Source organism: Hyla sarda, chromosome 1 (assembly GCF_029499605.1).
Source record: "Hyla sarda isolate aHylSar1 chromosome 1, aHylSar1.hap1, whole genome shotgun sequence".
NCBI lineage: Eukaryota > Metazoa > Chordata > Amphibia > Anura > Hylidae > Hyla > Hyla sarda.
Window position 1 is genome coordinate 588,761,242 of NC_079189.1, and position 19,965 is coordinate 588,781,206.

A 19,965-nucleotide genomic window follows, 5' to 3' on the forward strand; every position below is an offset into this window, starting at 1 on the left:
ACATCCAACTTAAAAAAAACCTGGTGCTCACCTAGCCCTGGTCCCCCATAGGTCCACCACAAATCCCATTCTCCTCCATCCAGTCCAGTGCCTTATGGGACTTACAGGACCTTTCTGCTCAGTCAATCACGGGCATGACACATGATACTGCTGTGGCCATGGATTGGATGAGTGGGAAAGGTCCTGGAACCGCACGAAGGAGAACAGGATCTGCAGCAGACCTACGGGGACCAGGACTAGGTGAGCAGGTTTTTTGTGTTTCCACCTATTATTATTAAAGAATGCCTGTCACCAAATAAAACTTTTAATATAGTGTTTTTTTTTTGTAATTAGCAGAAACTTTCCCATTCATGTTTTAAAATGTAATATGAAGAATGGCCACTACGTGGCTCTATTCTGTTCCCTGCTACAATTAATACAGTGAGTTTGGTCTCCTTCCGGCCTAGCAGGAGTCTAAACTCAGGAAGTGCTTCTCTGCAATGAGCTTGAGTAACAGCTATACAGAAAGTGAAAGCTCCACAGACTCTCATATAAAGCTGCACAGACTGAAACGTGCAGGAGAGCCTCACTGATAGCAACACAGACTGTAAGATGTACAGAGCCTGAGGTCTTTTTTTCCTGCTGGGAGATTGCACTATGTCAGCAAGAATAAAGGTAAGATACACAGATTTTTAAAGGGGTACTCCACCCCTAGACATCTTATCCCCTATCCAAAGGATAGGGGATAAGATGTCTGATCGCGGGGGTCCCGCTGCTGGGGACCCCCGCAGTATAGCATGCGGCACCCACCTGTTTCTTGTCCGTAAGCGCTGGAGGGTCTGTGTTGCGACCACGGTAACGGAAGTCCGTGACGTCATGACTCCGCCCCCTCCCACGTCCCGTACCCTCAATGCAAGTCTATGGGAGGGGGCGTGACAGTCCCCTCCCATAGACTTGCATTGAGGGGACGGGGCTTGGCGTCACACGGGGGCGGAGTCATGACGTCACGGACTTCCGTTCCCGTGGTCGCGACACAGACCCTCCAGCGCTTCCGGACAAGAAACAGGTGGGTGCCGCATGCTATACTGCGGGGGTCCCCAGCGGCTGGACCCCCGCGATCAGACATCTTATCCCCTATCCTTTGCATAGGAGATAAGATGTCTAGGTGTTAGCAGTAATTAGAGAACATAGCCTGAGTTAGTTTGGAACAGTTTATTTGGTGACAGGTACAACACGACACCAAGAAATAAGCTGTACGGAGCAAACTCTGCTCCGTGACGGATGACCGGAGACCACAGCCATCACGCCCCCTCATTCATGTCTATGAGAGGGGGCGTGACTGCTGTGTACCTGCCGTCATGCCCCCTTCTATAGACTTGCATTGAGTGGGAGTGGCATGGCATCACTGGGAGCAACCTCAATAGAAATTGGTTTGTGAGGAGGAACCTGAAATTGCTTTGGAGGATGACCCACCTGCCCCTCAGGTGTTTCTTCGTGTACCATGGATGTTTCTTCTCATGGCGTCTGTGTGTGAAAAGAGAAAAAAGGTACATGAGCAGATTACTAAGGGCTTAAAGGGGTATTCCGGTGGCAAACTTTTTTTTTTTTTTTTTAATCAACTGGTGCCAGAAAATTTTACAGATTTGTAAATGACTTCTATTAAAAAATCTTTACCCTTCCAGTCTTTTCTTTTTGAATTTCTTTTTTGTCTTGGCCACAGTGCTCTCTGTTGACACCTGATGCCTGTATTAGGAACTGTCCAGCGCAGGATAGGTTTGCTATGGGGATTTTCTCCTGCTCTGACAGTTCCTGATATGGCATCAGGTGTCAGCAGAGAGCACTGTGGACAAGACAAAAAAGAAATTCAAAAAGAAAAGAATTTCCTCTGTAGCATACAGCTGCTAAAAAGTACTGGAAGGGTAAAGATTTTTTTAATAGAAGTCATTTACAGATCTGTTAAATTTTCTGGCACCAGTTCATAAAAAAAAAAAAAAAAAAAATGAAAAAGTACCCCTTTAATGACGTTGTGAAGGGCATTTTGCATGTGCTTAGAGCCTGGTTACTTTTTGTCTAACATGGTAGATGAGAAAGCATATTCCGGACGCTCACAAAGGGAAAAAGGAATTTAGACTGAGGTAGAGACTTTTTTTTTAGACAACGTAGGGAGGTGGTCTTGAATTGCGGATTTTCAGCCGACATTGCACGAAAATTTTGCGGGAAAAAAACCATAGGCGCAATTGATGAAAAAGTAACCACTTCATCCGTCACTTACAAATGTAGACTAACTGGAACAAAAAAAGAAAGTAATTAGTGGAGTTTGCGCCAAAAAAAAAAAAATGCCCAACAAAAACCCTGCGACAAATTTAACGACAAACTAAGACAAAAAAAATAACGCAACAACATTGATAAATCTCCCCAATAGTGTTTGTAGTTACCTCACACTCTAGACTGTACTTTTGTGTTATGTAATGCCGGTTTTAGGCTGCATTCACACCACGTTTTTACAACACAGTTCCCGTATACATTTTCCCGTATACATTTTCAATGTGAAAACCGTATGGAACCGTATTGAAAACCGTCTGCATTGACTCTCCATTGAATACCATATGCCAAACGATGCATCCAGTTGTGTCCGTTTTGTGTCTTCTACAGTTTTTATCAAATTTTTTTTCCCGTACCCAAAACCGTCGCCTACCACCGTTTTTGGTCCGGGTGAAAAACAGCATTATACCGTATACGTTTTTTTAAAACATGGGAGTCAATGGGAAACGTATGTGCGTACAGTTCCATCCGGTTTGCACCATATGGTTTTTGATAGTTTTTTTTCTTGGAATTTCCATCAAACAAGTGAAACTTTATTCATAATGGAAGGAAAAGTTAAAAATGTATACTTTTTTTTCCTTAAAAAACGGATGCAAACGGACATAATTTTTCAAACCGTATACGGGTTAAAATTTGTACACACGTTTTGAGTTTAGTCCGGTTTTGAGGAATCCGTTTTTCATCAAAAACCTGATACGGGAACTGTACTGCAAAAACGTGGTGTGAATGCAACTAGAGATGAGCGAACTTACAGTAAATTCGATTCGTCACGAACTTCTCTGCTCGGCAGTTGATGACTTTTCCTGCATAAATTAGTTCAGCCTTCAGGTGCTCCGGTGGGCTGGAAAAGGTGGATACAGTCCTAGGAAAGAGTCTCTTAGGACTGTATCCACCTTTTCCAGCCCACCGGAGCACCTGAAAGCTGAACTAATTTATGCAGGAAAAGTCATCAACTGCCGAGCCGAGAAGTTCGTGACGAATCGAATTTACTGTAAGTTCGCTCATCTCTAAATGCAGCTTTAGCCTGAACACTTATATGGTGCCTTCTGTCAGTTCTTGGACACTGTATATATCACCTGGCAGGGCCCCAGATGGTTACGTGGATCCTACCCATGACTGATACCATTGTAACCCAAAAAGAATTATTGCTAATGGGGTGATAGGGGGAATGAAACAGACGTACATTTCTCCAGGCGGCCGGGGGTCCTTCTCCCCTGTTTGATTAATGGTGCAGACACAGGGTCTCTGAGCTCCCACCGACTTACGTCAAGCATGTTCCTGAAATATACACCGAGCCCCAATCCTTAATAACATCTTAAGTACAGTATATAAAGTGCAGACATAGGAAACCGTTCGGGCCCCATCTATATATCATAAGACCCCCCCCCCCCCCCCCCTTCACTATCCGCAGTTATGTCAGATGATGATGATATTTGCTGCTGTAGGGAAACCTCCTCTACATCGTGAGCATTATCATTCTGCGCTATTTATTTTCACATAGTCTGTGGCTCTCTAGCTGCTGGGGAACTAGTTACTGACTAGGAACTGAATATTAACCTGTTAACCTGTTCTGAACGCTGGAGCCGGCGTCGGGTGCGCGTAACGTCATAGCCCCGCCCCCTCATGCCATCACGACCCGCCCCCTCAATGCAAGTCTATGGGAGGGGGCGTGACGGCTGTCACGCCCCCTCCCATAGGCTTTCATTGAGGGGGCGGGGCTATGACGTTACGAGCTCCCGGCGCCGGCTCCAGCGTTCGGAACAGTTTGTTCTAAATGCTGAGAAGCGAAGTACCCCTTTAAAAGGAAATGTGTCATCAGCCAATCACCTGTTATTTAAAGGGGTTATCCACCATACGATGGTTTTAGTACTTACCTTCCAGACAGTAATGGACATGCTTAGGAAGGATCTGCGCTTGTCTTGGGGTAAATGGCTATGTTGTGAGATTACCATAACACTGAGGCTATCTTTTTGTGAACTGGCTATTTACTGTTGGAGTTATTTCCCTCAAACTACAAGTCCCATGATTCCTTGTTTGTAAGTGTGAGGTCACTTTTCTTCCTCCCACACCATCAGCCACCCCACCCATTGAAACATACATGTGATCCTTTCCATGCAATAGACCAGTGTTTATTAACCAGGGTGCCTCCAGCTGTGGCAAAACTTCAATTCTTGCAAAATGATCACCCTCGCACCCAGCGGTCGCTCCACCTATTGAAGCACAGACAGGCTCCCTCTGAACACCTGACTAGTGATGCAATGTCTCAGGCCGCACTGTAACCTGGGAAAACCTGAGACAGTCATTCTGTATGCTGTTATAAATAAATATTTTGGACGAAAATTACATAAGAATTGTGAGACCACCTTGAAACACAGGTACAGACACTATATTATGAACTACACTAACTTTACAGCCCCTGTAGAATCCCAGAATACCCCTTTAAATCTGATTTTTTGTTAAACATATTTTTTAAGGATTTTTTGGTGATTTTATTTATTTTATTTTTATAATAACCCTATTCCTAGCCTGCTCCCTTAAACCAATCCCCAGGAGAGCTGTTCTAATATCAATCTTTAACTTTATCCCCAGACTTAATTTTGCATTTTAAGATCCAGATTTTAAAGTTATCCTGAAATCTTTGTTTTCATTCCATCCATTAGACCTAAAACTCACTGTAGACTTCCTGTTCTGTACATATCATTTCCCATCAGTTGCCTCCTTATTATGATAGACAGGATTACAGTAAAATATGACACCAGTGGATAGATAACAGAGGCATGCGCAATAGCTGTTGCTCACAAATTAGCCTCCCTCTCCCTCTAGAATGACCTCTACAAAGGTCACAGAGCATGGCCATACAGCTTTCCCATTCTTGTCAATGTGGCTGTTCCTGTCTATTGTGCCCTTGTCTATGGGTCCTGCTGTAAAGAATATATTTTTATAATGTTAAAAACAGCTCAGGCTAAATAGCTTCCCCCATAACAATATACAAAAAATGTAAATTAAAAAATTACAATCAGAAAGTAGAAACGGATTAGAAAAAAGATCATATTTCAATATCTGGCCCAAATCCGTAAGAACAAAATCTAGGTGACACATTCCCTTTAAAGGAAAATTGTCAGCTTTCTCCCCCCCGCACTAACCAGTGGTACAGGCTGGTAGTGCGGGGGATGCTGATCAGTTTCATGCCTACCGTGCCTGGATCAGCCGCACTGTTCGGCCATAATATTCTATTTTCGGGATATGCTAATTTGGTGCTAACTGGCACTGGCCGGGCTAACTGGCACTCTGACATCAGTGCCACTGGCCGCAGCGCCGCCCAGCTCATAAATATTCCTCCCCTCCCTCCGCCTCTCCTTCTTCTCCCCGCTCTGTAATGAAGAGGGAGAGGTGGAGGGAGGTGAGGAATATTGATGAGCTGGGCTGCGCTGACGTCAGAGTGCCAGTTAGCCTGGTCGGTGCCAGTTTGCACCTCATTAGCATATCCCGAAAATAGAAGATTATGGCCGAATGGCACAGCGGATCCGGGCATGGTAGGCATCAAACTGATCAGTGTCCCCCAGTACCGCTGGTTAGTGCGGGGGGAGAAAGCTGACCATTTTCCTTTAAGACCAAGTGATTTTTTTGGACAAGTAATTTTAAATTTCTCATCCCGCAAACCAGGCGTAAACTCCAGTTGACAGTAGAGCGCCTCTGCATAAATTCAGTTATCCTGTGCACTGGAGGGGGATTCATTTAGATTGGGGTGTGAGAAACCGGCCTTGATGAATCTTCATGTATCAGTTTGGTGTGTGTGTGTGTGTATATATATATATATATATATATATATATATATATATATATATACGTATCCTGGAGCTCTATTCCTTGCTGTACACCACTTCTGGGTGATGTGAAAGAGATGTCACAGGTTGAGGCAGGACACTGGGTCTGTGACGTCCCATCCCTGAACCTGGATTTATGAAGCTTAAAAATTCAGACCTCTTTGTGCACATAGCCTATGGTAAAAAAAAATGTTTGTATGTGTATATATATGTGTACATAGTACGTGTAGTTGTTATTACCATGTCTGTAATGGCTTGAAAGGTGAAGTTTGTAAAAAGTAATTAAAAAGAAAATTGCCTGAATTGCTCTTTTTGATTTATCTTTCCCCCCCCCCCCCCCCCCCCAATGTAAATTAAAGGAATACTCCGGTACTCCGGTGAAAACCTTTTTTCTTTTAAATCAACTGGTGGCAGAAAGTTAAACATATTTGTAAATTACTTCTATTAAAAAAATCTTAATCCTTCCTGTACTTATTAGCTGCTGAATACTACAGAGGAAATTCTTTTGTTTTTGGAATGCTCTCTGATGACATCATGAGCACGTTATTATTTATTGTTGTCCTTAGTGGGACTTGAACCCAAGTCCCCAGCACTGCAAGGCAGCAGTGCTAACCACTGAGCCACCATGCTGCCCTTAGCATACATCTGCTATGCATGGTTGCTAAAATGGACAGAGATGTCAGCAGAGAGCACTGTGCTCGTGATGTCATCAGTGTTCCAAAAAGAAAGGAATTTCCTCTGTAGCATTCAGCAGCTAATAAGTACTGGAAGGATTAAGATTTTTAAATAGAAGTAATTTACAAATATGTTTAACTTTCTGCCACCAGTTGATTTAAAAGAAAAAAGGTTTTCACCGGAGTACCCCTTTAAAGGGGTACTCCGCCCCTGGCATCTTATCCCCTATCCAAAGGATAGGGGATAAGATGTTAGATCGCCACGGTCCCGCTGCTGGGGAACCAGGGGATCGCCGCTGCGGCACCCCGCTATCATTACTGCACAGAGTGAGTTCGCTCTGTGCGTAATGACTGGTGATACAGGGACCGATGCAGCGTGACGTCATGGCTCCGCCCCTCATGACATCACGGCCCGTCCCCTTAATGCAAGTCTATGGTAGGGGGCGTGATGACTGCCACGCCCCCTCCCATAGACTTGTATTGACAGGGGGCGGGCCGTGATGTCACGAGGGGCGGAGCCGTGACGTAACGATGCGCCAGCCCCTGTATTGCCCGTCATTACGTGCAGAGCGATCCTGCTCTGCGCAGTAATGATAGCGGGGTGCTGCAGCAGCGATCCCCGGGGTCCCCAGCAGCGGGACCCCGGCGATCTTACATCTTATCCCCTATCATTTGGATAGGGGATAAGATGTCTAGGGGCGGAGTACCCCTTTAAATTTTTGTGCAGATCACTCTGAGCTGGAGGCCGTGATCTGATCATGCCATCAGGGCCACACCCCCTCGTGCCATCACGTCACGTCCCCTCCATTCATGTCTATGGGAGGGGCGTGTCGGCCGACATGAATGGAGGGAGTGTGGTGTGACGTCACGAGGGGGCGTGACTATAACGTCACTGCCACTGCTGTAGGAACCCAGCGTTGGTTTAGAACGCCAAGTGCTATCTTATCCCCATCCTTTGGATAGGGAATAAGATGTCTAACAGTGGAGTACCCCTTTAATTTGATCACACCAGTCCTATGGGTGCCCCAAAAATGGAACCAATGAAAACATTGACTCAACCTGCAAAAAACAAGCCCTCACACAATACCTTAGGCAGAAAAACATGATTTTTAAAGTAGTAAAAGAAAAGAAATATGGTAATAAAGTATAAAGTCACTTATCCATGACTTCAAACAACATTCTAAATGCATCAGATGTTTTCTACATATGATAAACTCAACACCGCTACCCTTGCGCTCATATGGTTGTTATAGAACGTTTTTATAAGCTCTTGAGGGATTCTATAATCCAGTTGTGTATCTGCAGGAACGTGCGGTGGATGAGGCGGCCCAAGCCCTGGTAATAGCAGACTTGGGAAACAGATTATAGCATAGATGTGGAATGTTCCGTGTTCCCTGCAGGGAATACACTGAGCTCAACGCGTCCGTCTCCAGAAACATTATATTCTTGTAAAATTGAGGGGAACCGGATTGATACTGAAACATCAGGCCTTTTAACTTTGTATTTGCTGGGCCTCTGGGAAAATCTATCTTGTTTGTAGGTCTGACCACCTTGAAATACGGGATTATGAGTGAGACTCCAACACTGTGACATATATAATACTTTTTATATTGAAAAAAGCGTCAGGAAGGACGGCAGGGGCTTTAAGTATTACAGAAAGTTCACTTTATTGAAATAAATCTCATGAAGGGAGGAGTGCCTTCAGCTGGTCCCCTGTTCAGTGTATCCTATAGTGTGTGGGTCCGAAGACATATCTCCTCATTTTTAAGCATCAGCACTAGGGATGTCCTAATAATGGTATCGGTATCAGGACTGATACTGGACATTTACCCGATACTTAAAGAGTACCTGTCATCAAACCATATTTTCTAAACTAACTCAGATTATATTCCCTAACTTCTCCTAATACCCCTCCTCCTCTTAAAAAAAAATTTAATTTCCAAGCTTTAAAAAACTGTGTATCATACCTTTCCCCTTGCTCACATTGTGTGAGCTCCCAGCAGGAGAAAGTGGGCATTCCCCAGCAGGCGCGACATCACTGAAACCTGCGAGAGCTGTGCCTCCCCATGCCCTGCACACACTTCCTGAGTTTGGTCTCCTGCCAGGCCGAGAGGAGACCAAACTAACTGTGCAGGGAACAGAACAGGGCCATCTAGTGGCCATTTTTTTCAATCACATTAAAAACATATAAAAGTTGAGAATTTTAACAGCAAGTAAATAGCAAAGTGTCTTATAATTACTTAAGGAACAATATATTAAAAGTTAAGTTTGGTGACAGGTACTCTTTAATCCGATACCTCCCGCTGGCAGGTATCACAGAGGTGCCCTGTGCACGGTACCCAAACTATGCAGCGCACTCATTACCTGTGGACACTTCATAGCCTGGACCCGAGGCTAATGCTGGACACCAATCGCAGTCATGTGCTGCATTTACCATTTAGATGCCACAATCGAAGTTGATTGCAGTGTCCAAAAGTCCTAAAGTTAACTGCCAGTTAGCTCAGGGATGCAGATCAAGATCACCGTCCAATCGCTCTGTGCCGTCCAATCGCTGCTCCTATACTGCAGCCAGCCATGGCAGGCAGTAGTAATGGGGAGCCGATAACACCGATCGATGCTATGCTATGGCATAGCATTGATCAGTGTAAGCTGAAAAATAGTGGGAAAATCTCCTCTCCTCCTTTACCGTGTTGATTCCCTTTATGTATTTAAAAGTCTCTATCATATCCCCTCTGTCTCTTCTTTCTTCTATACATGTTAAGGTCCTTTAACCTTTCCTGGTAAGTTTTATCCTGCAATCCATGTACTAGATTAGTATCTTCTCTGAACTTTCTCTAGAGTATCTATATCCTTCTGGAGATATGGCCTCCAATACAGCGCACAATACTCCAAATGAGGTCTCACCAGTGTTCTGTACAGCGGCATGAGCACTTCTCTCTTTCTACTGCTTATACCTCTCCCTATACATCCAAGCATTCTGCTAGCGTTTCCTGCTGCTCTATTACATTGTCTTCCTACCTTTAAGTCTTCTGAAATAATTACTCCTAAATCCCTCTCCTCAGATACTGAGGTCAGGACTGTGTCAAATATTCTATATTCTGCCCGAGGGTTTTTACGCCCCAGGTGCATTATCTTGCACTTATCCACATTACATTTCAGTTGTCAGAGTTCTGACCATTCTTCTAGTTTGCCTAAATCCTTTTCCATTTGGTGGATCCCTCCAAGAACATCAACCCTGTTACATATCTTTGTGTCATCAGCAAAAAGACCAACACCGAACCATCGAGACCTTCTGTAATATCACTAATGAAGATATTAAACAAAATTGGTCCCAGTACAGATCCCTGAGGTCCCCTCTGGTAACAAGACCTTGCTCTGAATCAATAAGATTTGTATGACATGATCTCCCTGAAGTAAACCCATGTTGTTTTTCATCTTGCAATCCATGGGATTTTAGATGTTCCACAATCCTTTAGTAGGGTTTCCATTAATTTCCCCAGAGAGACACTCTTAGTAACCGCTCTTCACTTTGGCCAAGAGATGGGGATCCTGAACATTAAATCAGTGTTTTGAATAATGTTATTAATAGAGTTTAAGTTTTTCCAGGAATCTGATCTGATATCTTTTCCTTTGTGTCTCAGATGATTATTCCTTCCCCCCTTCTTCTTATTATAATATATTGTATGTATTTTTATGTGTATCGTTGCTCATGTAGCTTTGTATTGATGGCTGTTTTTTGTGTTTTCAGGCACCAGGAGGCTATAAAAAAATGGGACGAGGGGATCCATTTAACACCAGAAGATGCTGCTCTGTATGAGATGAAGGCTCAGGTATGGTTGATTCCTAATACTGTATTCTGAGTATGTACGTTTGAGCAGCAACTAAACCAAAATAAGATTCTATTCAGACGTAGCTAGCTGTAAAAGACAATCACTGCAAATTGTATAGTAATTATATGGTGTCCTGATGTATTTTATCGATCTCATTTAAAATCTAGTATAATTTTTTTCTAGGCTTTCTGTGCTAAAACATTGTATGAAGCATGCGGAGAGGACAGAACACAGGAAGGAGGGGCAGGGCTTAGCTATTGCTATGTGCAGGAAAGAGAGAGCACCCAAGAAAGCTTGGACTTTGTATCTGCAAGCTGTGGATCTTTCTCCATCCTCTAGGGGACCAATGCTGTCCCTGAAAGGTAACTTTAAGCTTCCTCTCATCTCAGCATCAATAGAAAGCTGTTTGTTGCTTAGTGTAACCCCTTTGTTGCGGTGCTGCTGTCAAGTCGGGAAGGGATAAGGTGCACCCCTAAACTTGCCCATTCCCTCTGTCCCTGCCTACTTGTGTACCCGCCCTAAGCAGCGGGTCCATAACCACGGTGCCCGTCCCTTCCTCTGATAAGTGATGGGCAGTCACTGGTCGAAACAATAAACTACAAAAACTGACAAAGGTAAGGAACAGCTGGAGGCACACAAAACTAACAGAAATAAACCTAAACACACACACACACACACAGGAAACGAAGCCAACGAGCCGAGTCAAAGCCAGGAGGGAACGGAGTACAATAACAGAGAGCCAAAGGGTAGTCAAAAGCCAAGCAAAAAATAGTAACAGAACCAGATAGACAATAAATATGTAGAGGTTGCTAGTTTCAGTCACAAGAACTTTCACAGGCAAGGCATAACTGAGAAAGACTTCTTGTGCTGCTAGCATGAAGAGTATAACTGGCTCAGCAAGCTGAACCATACCCAGAGACCAATGCACAGAGACGTTATCCCAGCAACAGAATAAACAACAGAACTAAAAAGAATTAACCCTATGGGTTCTGGCAGAACCATTCATCACAGCTGCTGTTTATTTCTGCTCACATGGCATCTTGTGAACACAGTTCATTAATAACCCTTTCTTCTTTCACATGCCTTCTATAGTGCTGTACTGTAAATTAGCCCGCAGCACAGTATTAGTCCAGTGCACTCCAATACTATGTTAAGGCATAACAGTAAGGAGTATGTGCTTTGCTATTATTGGCCTGCAAAGTAAAGGGTCAAGTAACTGTGTGTGTACTGGTGGCTAGTTAAGTAAGGAAGGAAGTAACTGTGTGTGTAGTGCCAACACATCACCTTGTCACCAGTCTGAAGGTTTAAATTAACAATGTGTTAAGTATTTTTATATATTTGTTTTAATTGCTGACGTATGACTTGTATAACATTTTGTAGATATCAGGTCTGCTCTACTTTTCTGCTGGATGATTGTATAGCCTGCGGCAGGGAGATTTTATAGCGATCTCCCTGCTGCAGCCGGCGTTCGTTTAGAGCATCGAGTGCAGCGCCGGAGGCTTGTGACGTCACGGCTGCACCCGCTAGTGACGTCACGGCAACACCCCCTCAATGCAAGGCTATGAGAGGGGGTGTGACGGCCGTCACACCCCCTCCCATAGACTTGCATTGAGGGGGCGTGGCCGTGATGTAACGAGTGGTGTGTAGCCATGATGTCACGAGCGGGGTGCGGCCGTGATGTCACGAGTCTCTGCCCCGCATCGCCAGTCATCCGGATGAAGTTCGCTTCATGCACTGGATGTCTGGGGTGCCGCAGCCGAGATCGTGAGGGTCCCCAGTGGCGGGACCTCTGCAATCAGACATCTTATCCCCTATCCTTTGGATAGGGGATAAGATGTCTAGGGGCGGAGTATGCCTTTAAGTGCTATAATTTCTCTTTGTATTGCTGCTTATGTTATTCAGTTCTTCTTCTAGAACTGATCCAGAATGTAGCCGGTTTATAGCAATCATATTTTCCAGTACTATTTTTTCACAGTGTCACCCAAGCTTCATAGTAGACCATAAAAATGACAAACTCAACTCTGCTATATCTATAGGTCATTTCATAGTTTTCTATATCAGAATTCTTATCAACTCTGCAGCCTGTAAATTGTATTTATATTTAGAGATGAGCGAACTTACAGTAAATTCGATTCGTCACGAACTTCTCGGCTCGGCAGTTGATAACTTATCCTGCGTAAATTAGTTCAGCCTTCAGGTGCTCCGGTGGGCTGGAAAAGGTGGATACAGTCCTAGGAAAGAGTCTCCTAGGACTGTATCCACCTTTTCCAGCCCACCGGAGCACCGGAAAGCTGAACTAATTTATGCAGGAAAAGTCATCAACTGCCGAGCCGAGAAGTTCGTGACGAATCGAATTTACTGTAAGTTCGCTCATCTCTATTTATATTGTATTGTATATCCAGGCTTGCTCCCTGCACCCTCTGCACTATATTATGATGTCCTTTTTAATAGAATTCTCCATATCTACAAGGTAAGATCCGGTAACCTAAATGAGAGGATCCTATTGATCTGGTATCATCCTATATCCATAGCTCACAGGGGCTGATGCGCTTATTTATAGCAGTGGGGTCATATTCTGGTACATTATAGCTGACTACAAGGGCACATCCCTGATTTATTGTTAGCACATTAAGACTAATTCCCTCATTTCTGCCAGTCCAGAGTCTTCCTGGAAGGAGCGCACGGCTGCCAGAGCTGGAATCTGCTCAATACAACATTTACATGAAACGAGACCCTGCAATTTATCCTAATTGTGAGGTGGAGGATTACTGCATGGTACTCACACCCCGCACTGTAATATATAACATTACGCTATATACCTGGCCTGGTGACACCACTGTGCCAGCCATGACATGGATCATACAACTGTCCCCACACAAAATGTATAGCAATGGGATACAGTGTCAGAAAGCAGTGTCCCTATTCCAGTTTTAGCCCCATTGTTTCCATATGATTTGTCTAGCCATAGTGCCCATACATTATCATTAGACACGGTGCATCTATAACAGTGTCAGGTCACAGTGCATCTATAATAGTGTCAGGTCACAGTGCATCTATAACAGTGTCAGGTCACAGTGCATCTATAATAGTGTCAGGTCACAGTGCATCTATAATAGTGTCAGGTCACAGTGCATCTATGACAGTGTCAGGTCACAGTGCATCTATAACAGTGTCAGGTCACAGTGCATCTATAACAGTGTCAGGTCACAGTGCATCTATAACAGTGTCAGGTCACAGTGCATCTATAATAGTGTCAGGTCACAGTGCATCTATAACAGTGTCAGGTCACAGTGCATCTATAACAGTGTCAGGTCACGGTGCATCTATAACAGTGTCAGGTCACGGTGCATCTATAACAGTGTCAGGTCACAGTGCATCTATAACAGTGTCAGGTCACAGTGCATCTATAATAGTGTCAGGTCACAGTACATCTATAACAGTGTCAGGTCACAGTGCATCTATAATAGTGTCAGGTCACAGTGCATCTATAATAGTGTCAGGTCACAGTGCATCTATAATAGTGTCAGGTCACAGTGCATCTATAATAGTGTCAGGTCACAGTGCATCTATAATAGTGTCAGGTCACAGTGCATCTATAACAGTGTCAGGTCACAGTACATCTATAACAGTGTCAGGTCACAGTGCATCTATAATAGTGTCAGGTCACAGTGCATCTATAATAGTGTCAGGTCACAGTGCATCTATAATAGTGTCAGGTCACAGTGCATCTATAACAGTGTCAGGTCACAGTGCATCTATAACAGTGTCAGGTCACAGTGCATCTATAACAGTGTCAGGTCACAGTGCATCTATAACAGTGTCAGGTCACAGTGCATCTATAACAGTGTCAGGTCACAGTGCATCTATAACAGTGTCAGGTCACAGTGCATTGATAACAGTGTCAGGTCACAGTGCATCTATAACAGTGTCAGGTCACAGTGCATCTATAACAGTGTCAGGTCACAGTGCATCTATAACAGTGTTATGTCACAGTACATCTATAACAGTGTCAGGTCACAGTGCATCTATAACAGTGTCAGGTCACAGTGCATCTATAACAGTGTCAGGTCACAGTGCATCTATAACAGTGTCAGGTCACAGTGCATCTATAACAGTGTCAGGTCACAGTGCATCTATAACAGTGTCAGGTCACAGTGCATCTATAACAGTGTCAGGTCACAGTGCATCTATAATAGTGTCAGGTCGCAGTGCATCTATAATAGCGTTATGTCGCAGTACATCTATAATAGTGTCTTGTCTCAGTGCCCTATAATAGTGTCTTGTCTCAGTGCCCTATAATAGTGTCATGCCTCATTGCCCTATAATAGTGCCATGTCTCAGTGCCCTATAATATTGTCTTGTCTCAGTGCCCTATAATAGTGTCATGTCTCCGTGCCCTATAATAGTGCCATGCCTCAGTGCCCTATAATAGTGCCATGTCTCAGTGCCCTATAATAGTGTCATGTCTCAGTGCCCTATAATGGTGCCATGTCTCAGTGCCCTATAATAGTGTCATGTCTCAGTGCCCTATAATGGTGCCATGTCTCAGTGCCCTATAATAGTGTCTTGTCTCAGTGCCCTATAATAGTGCCATGTCTCAGTGCCCTATAATAGTGTCATGTCTCAGTGCCCTATAATAGTGTCATGTCTCAGTGCCCTATAATAGTGCCATGTCTCAGTGCCCTATAATAGTGCCATGTCTCAGTGCCCTATAATAGTGTCATGTCTCAGTGCCCTATAATAGTGTCATGTCTCAGTGCCCTATAATAGTGTCATGTCTCAGTGCCCTATAATAGTGTCATGTCTCTGTGCCCTATAATATTGTCTTGTCTCAGTGCCCTATAATAGTGTCATGTCTCAGTGCCCTATAATGGTGCCATGTCTCAGTGCCCTGTAATAGTGTCAGCTCACAGTATGGGTGATGGCCATGTGCGCTCCTGATATAAACACCCCCAACCGGTTGCCATGATTACCTGTGCGGCTGTTATACCTCATTGTCTGGAGTGATATATGGCAGCGTGTTCATTTACACGTCAAGTGTGGACAGCACAGGGCTTTGTATACACAGAGCGGAGCTGCTGTGCATCATCGGAGGTGCAAGTTAAAAGCATTCCATTTTGGGAACAATTACCAGCCCCCCCACCCCCAGTGGCAATTTCTAGATATTTGAACACTTATTATTTTTTCAAGCAAATATTAGGTTGTCTGCCTGGTACAGTAAATGACAACATGAGTCAAAATTCCGGTAACTCGTGTGTAGCTCATACCCCCTTGTGCCAGAAAGTCAGCACACGGGACAAGTGCTATTGTGTTCTATTCGTGGCATGATGGGAACCTTATTCACTGCAGAAACACGTAGCGCTTTAAGCATTAGAGCCTGAAACTCTTGGGGATGTTGCAAACCGCACGGTAAGAATTTGTGGTCAGGACTAGTCGGGTAGAGTGTCATAAAATCATAATTTTTTGGCTTCTGCCCACAAAGGCCGTTGTAGGCTCCGGGGGTTTGGGAAGGAGCGCGAGGCTCTTTATGAGTAAGACATATTGGCAGGCGTTCATCGTAGGAAGAACTCCGGAGCGAGGCACGAGAACATTGATCTTCATTCTAGATTTTGATTTAATCTTCTTAAGACTTGAGTCGAGAATTTCTAGTGAAATGAAGTAATCGAGTAAATTGTATTTGTCTTGTGTTTAGGCCGTAGCTCGATTTCTCTTCTTCGGTGCTAGGATCATATTAAGGTTCATTAGATTCCGGGTGATGCGGAGGAGAGGCATAGGGTCAGACAGAGGTGACTGTCCTCTTAAAGTGTTCTCCTCTGGCCAGCGCTCGGAAGTAAGTGTTCCCAATGCTGTTTTCATGCTGCCGGGGTCTGCGACGCCCCTTGTGGCATCATGGCCATGCCCCCTCAATGCATGTCAATGGGAGGGGGGGTGACGGCAGTCACGCCCCCTCCCATAGACTTGCATTGAGGGGGTATGGCCATGATGACACAATGGCCAGTGGAGTACCCCTTTTAAAGACGCTCACAAAACCTTTCACTGGCTACATCACGCATATAGATGTTATTACAATCTATTATGTTGGCTCTCGACTTCTTTATTATAGAACTTTCTGGAAAACCATAAAAATGTTGTTACTTGATGCGTTGTTTAGCACCTTCTGTTTGCCCCCTCTAATAGATGGCAGAGGGGCAGTGGACATCGCATATCTAGATTTTAGTAAGGCCTTTGACACTGTCCCCCATAGAAGATTTATCAATAAACTACAGTCATTGAGCTTGGACTCCAATATTGTTGAGTGGATTAGGCAGTGGCTGAGTGACAGACAACAGAGGGTTGTAGTCAATGGAGTATACTCAGAGCAAGGTCTTGTCACCAGAGGGGACCTCAGGGATCAGTACTGGGACCAATATTGTTTAATATCTTCATTAGTGATATCGCAAAAGGTCTCGATGGTAAGGTATTGGTCCTTTTGCTGATGACACAAAGATATGTAACAGGGTTGATGTTCCTGGAGGGATCTGCCAAATGGAAAAGGATTTAGGAAAACTAGAAGAATGGTCAGAACTCTGGACACTGACATTTATGACATGTGGATAAGTGCAAGATAATGGACCTGTGGCATAAAAACCCAAGGACAGAATATAGAATATGTGTTACAGTCCTGACCTCAGTATATGAGGAAAGAGATTTAGGGGTCACACAGTTCCTCCATATGGACATGATGACATCACACAGTTCCTCCATATGGACATGATGACATCACACAGTTCCTCCATATGGACATGATGACATCACACAGTTCCTCCATATGGACATGATGACATCACACAGTTCCTCCATATGGACATGATGACATCACACAGTTCCTTTATATGGACATGGTGACATCACACAGTTCCTCCATATGGACATGATGACATCACACAGTTCCTCCATATAGACATGATGACATCACACAGTTCCTTCATATGGACATGGTGACATCACACAGTTCCTCCATATGGACATGGTGACATCACACAGTTCCTCCATATGGACATGATGACATCACACAGTTCCTCCATACGGACATGATGACATCACACAGTTCCTCCATATCCCCTACTCCCGGTCCCTGCAGATGCCGTTCTGTCTCCTCTTTACTCCATACAAGCAGAAGGACCTTTCTCTTTTCAGCCAATCACTGGCTTCAGCGGTGTCACGTGTCAAGCCAGTGATTGGCTGATGGGGAATGGTCGGAAGAAAAGAGATTTAAAAACCGTCCAGGAAACCCAGTGTATTGGCAGTGCAAAAAGCTACCTACCGGGGGCAGATGTGACCATGGAGGGGAGAATGTGACAGGGGGAAAAATTATGACAGGGGGGTGTGTGGAGAATGTGACACGGGGGGGGGGGGGGGGGGGGTGAATGTGACAGAAGGGAGTATGTGACGGGGAAAATATGACCGGGGGGGATAGAAATTAAATGGGGGAGATTGTACATGAAATGGGGGGATTTCACCATTTGTTTATTATATCGCATCACGTATCAGTTTCCCCATATCGTGCAGCCCTAGTTTACTGTTATTAGTTTAGCTGGAATTCTCCATCAATACTATGAGACGAGATAGTTGAGAGGTGACCTTTATGCTGTAGTGTAATAGGTATCTTAATCATAAACAAGTAAACCTACTCTATACACAAATAGGTTGTTGTTTTGTTGTTGTTTTACTATCTATGACGTCTGATGGGACCAGTGATCAGCAGATGATAAGGTTACCTGATTACTACTGACGACCAGAAGCTGCAACTATGTGACCACAGAGGTCTCGCTGTACTTCTTACAGGAAGCGTCCTTTTAGTTGGTCAGTAAAAAACATGTAAGTGAGAAAGTAGCAGAACCGTAACTAACAAACATGGAAACAGCGTGTGATGTCTTTTTGTCTTCAGGATATAACATTGTAGAACAGTAGAACAACCACTGTAAGTTATTCCATCCCTGAATCACTTATAGGACTTATTGGGGTGTACTCAAGTCACCCAAATTTAAGTATATATGTTACAATATAGGTGTATACACTAGGTATAAGAAAAATTCTGAGGATCCACATAAAGATGACCTAGACTATAAGAAGATTGCAAGACCCTGAAACTGACCTGCAGCACGGCGGGCATGACCATGCAGCAGTTTTACAGGACAGGTTCCACTAAGAACAGGCCATGGTCGACCAAAGAAGTTGAGTGTACGTGCTCAGTGTCATATCCAGAGTTTGTTTTTGCAAAATTAACATATGAGAGCTGCCAGCATTGTTGCAGAGGTGGAGGGTTAGCCTGTCAGTGCTCAGACCATACGCCGCACACTGCATCAAGTTGGTCTGCATGGCTGTCATCCCAGAAGGAAGCCTTTTCTAAAGATCACTATAGATAGAGGTAAAACCGGGCACAGTCCACCCTTGAATTTAGACTGGGTATGGAGCAGAAGCAGCCAACAAACCCCCTCGGTGGTGCTACTTGGAAGGTATAGTCCATTAACATAGCCTATCAAAAGAGAATAGATGGAGCACTCACCATAAGGGTATTGCTGATTATAACTTTATTCCATCTTGGCTACAATGGTAGGCAACATCAATCTGTGCAGAGAAACACAGGCAGGAGTGTCTCACCGGGCGGGCCACAGCAGCTGTTTCACGCACCGTGGTGCATCTTCAGGCTTCTTGGTGACCAAGGGGCCTGATGATGCGCCACTGTGTGTGAAACGGCTGCTGTTCTAAAGATGAAGTCTGTAAATAGTTTTGCTATTGACAAGTAGACTAAGGACATGGATTACTGAAACCATACTCTGTGGTCTGATGAGACCAAGATAAACTTATTTGGTTCAGATGGTGTCAAGAGTGTGTGACGGCAACCAGGTGCGGAGTACAAGACAAGTGTATCTTATCTACAGTCAAGCATGGTGGTGGGAGTATCATGGTCTGGGGCTGCTGGCACTGAGAAACTACAGTTCATTGAGGGAACCATAAATGCATTTGTCTGCCTAATGTCATATGGAATATACACAAACAATTACTGTGATAAAACTAAGAGATTATTCTAATGAGTTCTAAGTCTCCCTCAGGCCCCGGGGGCCACACCTGCCTCCTTGTATGACACTTGTCACCATGACACAAATAAGCAGATAGAAGAATGGAATAACATAACTCAACGCTGCTAAGTATGCTTTATGAAGGGGAGGCTGATATTTTACACATTAACCATTAAAGGGGTATTCCAGGAATTTATTTTATTTGACTATGCTACAGGGTCTGTAAAGTTAGTGCAGTTCATAATATAGTGTCTGTGCCTGTGTGTGACGGTTTTCT

The 19,965-nt window shown here is 44.2% G+C and overlaps 1 protein-coding gene across 2 annotated transcripts in view; it reads left to right on the forward strand.

Annotated features, from left to right (window-relative positions):
* Window positions 1-19,965, forward strand: part of TTC33 (tetratricopeptide repeat domain 33) — a 239,843-nt gene that overhangs the window by 146,080 nt on the left and 73,798 nt on the right. For both annotated transcript variants that reach the window (XM_056545978.1, XM_056545988.1), the window contains exon 3: window positions 10,548-10,629. In XM_056545978.1, coding sequence (XP_056401953.1) covers window positions 10,548-10,629 — 82 coding nt within the window. The remainder of the gene's footprint in view (window positions 1-10,547; window positions 10,630-19,965) is intronic.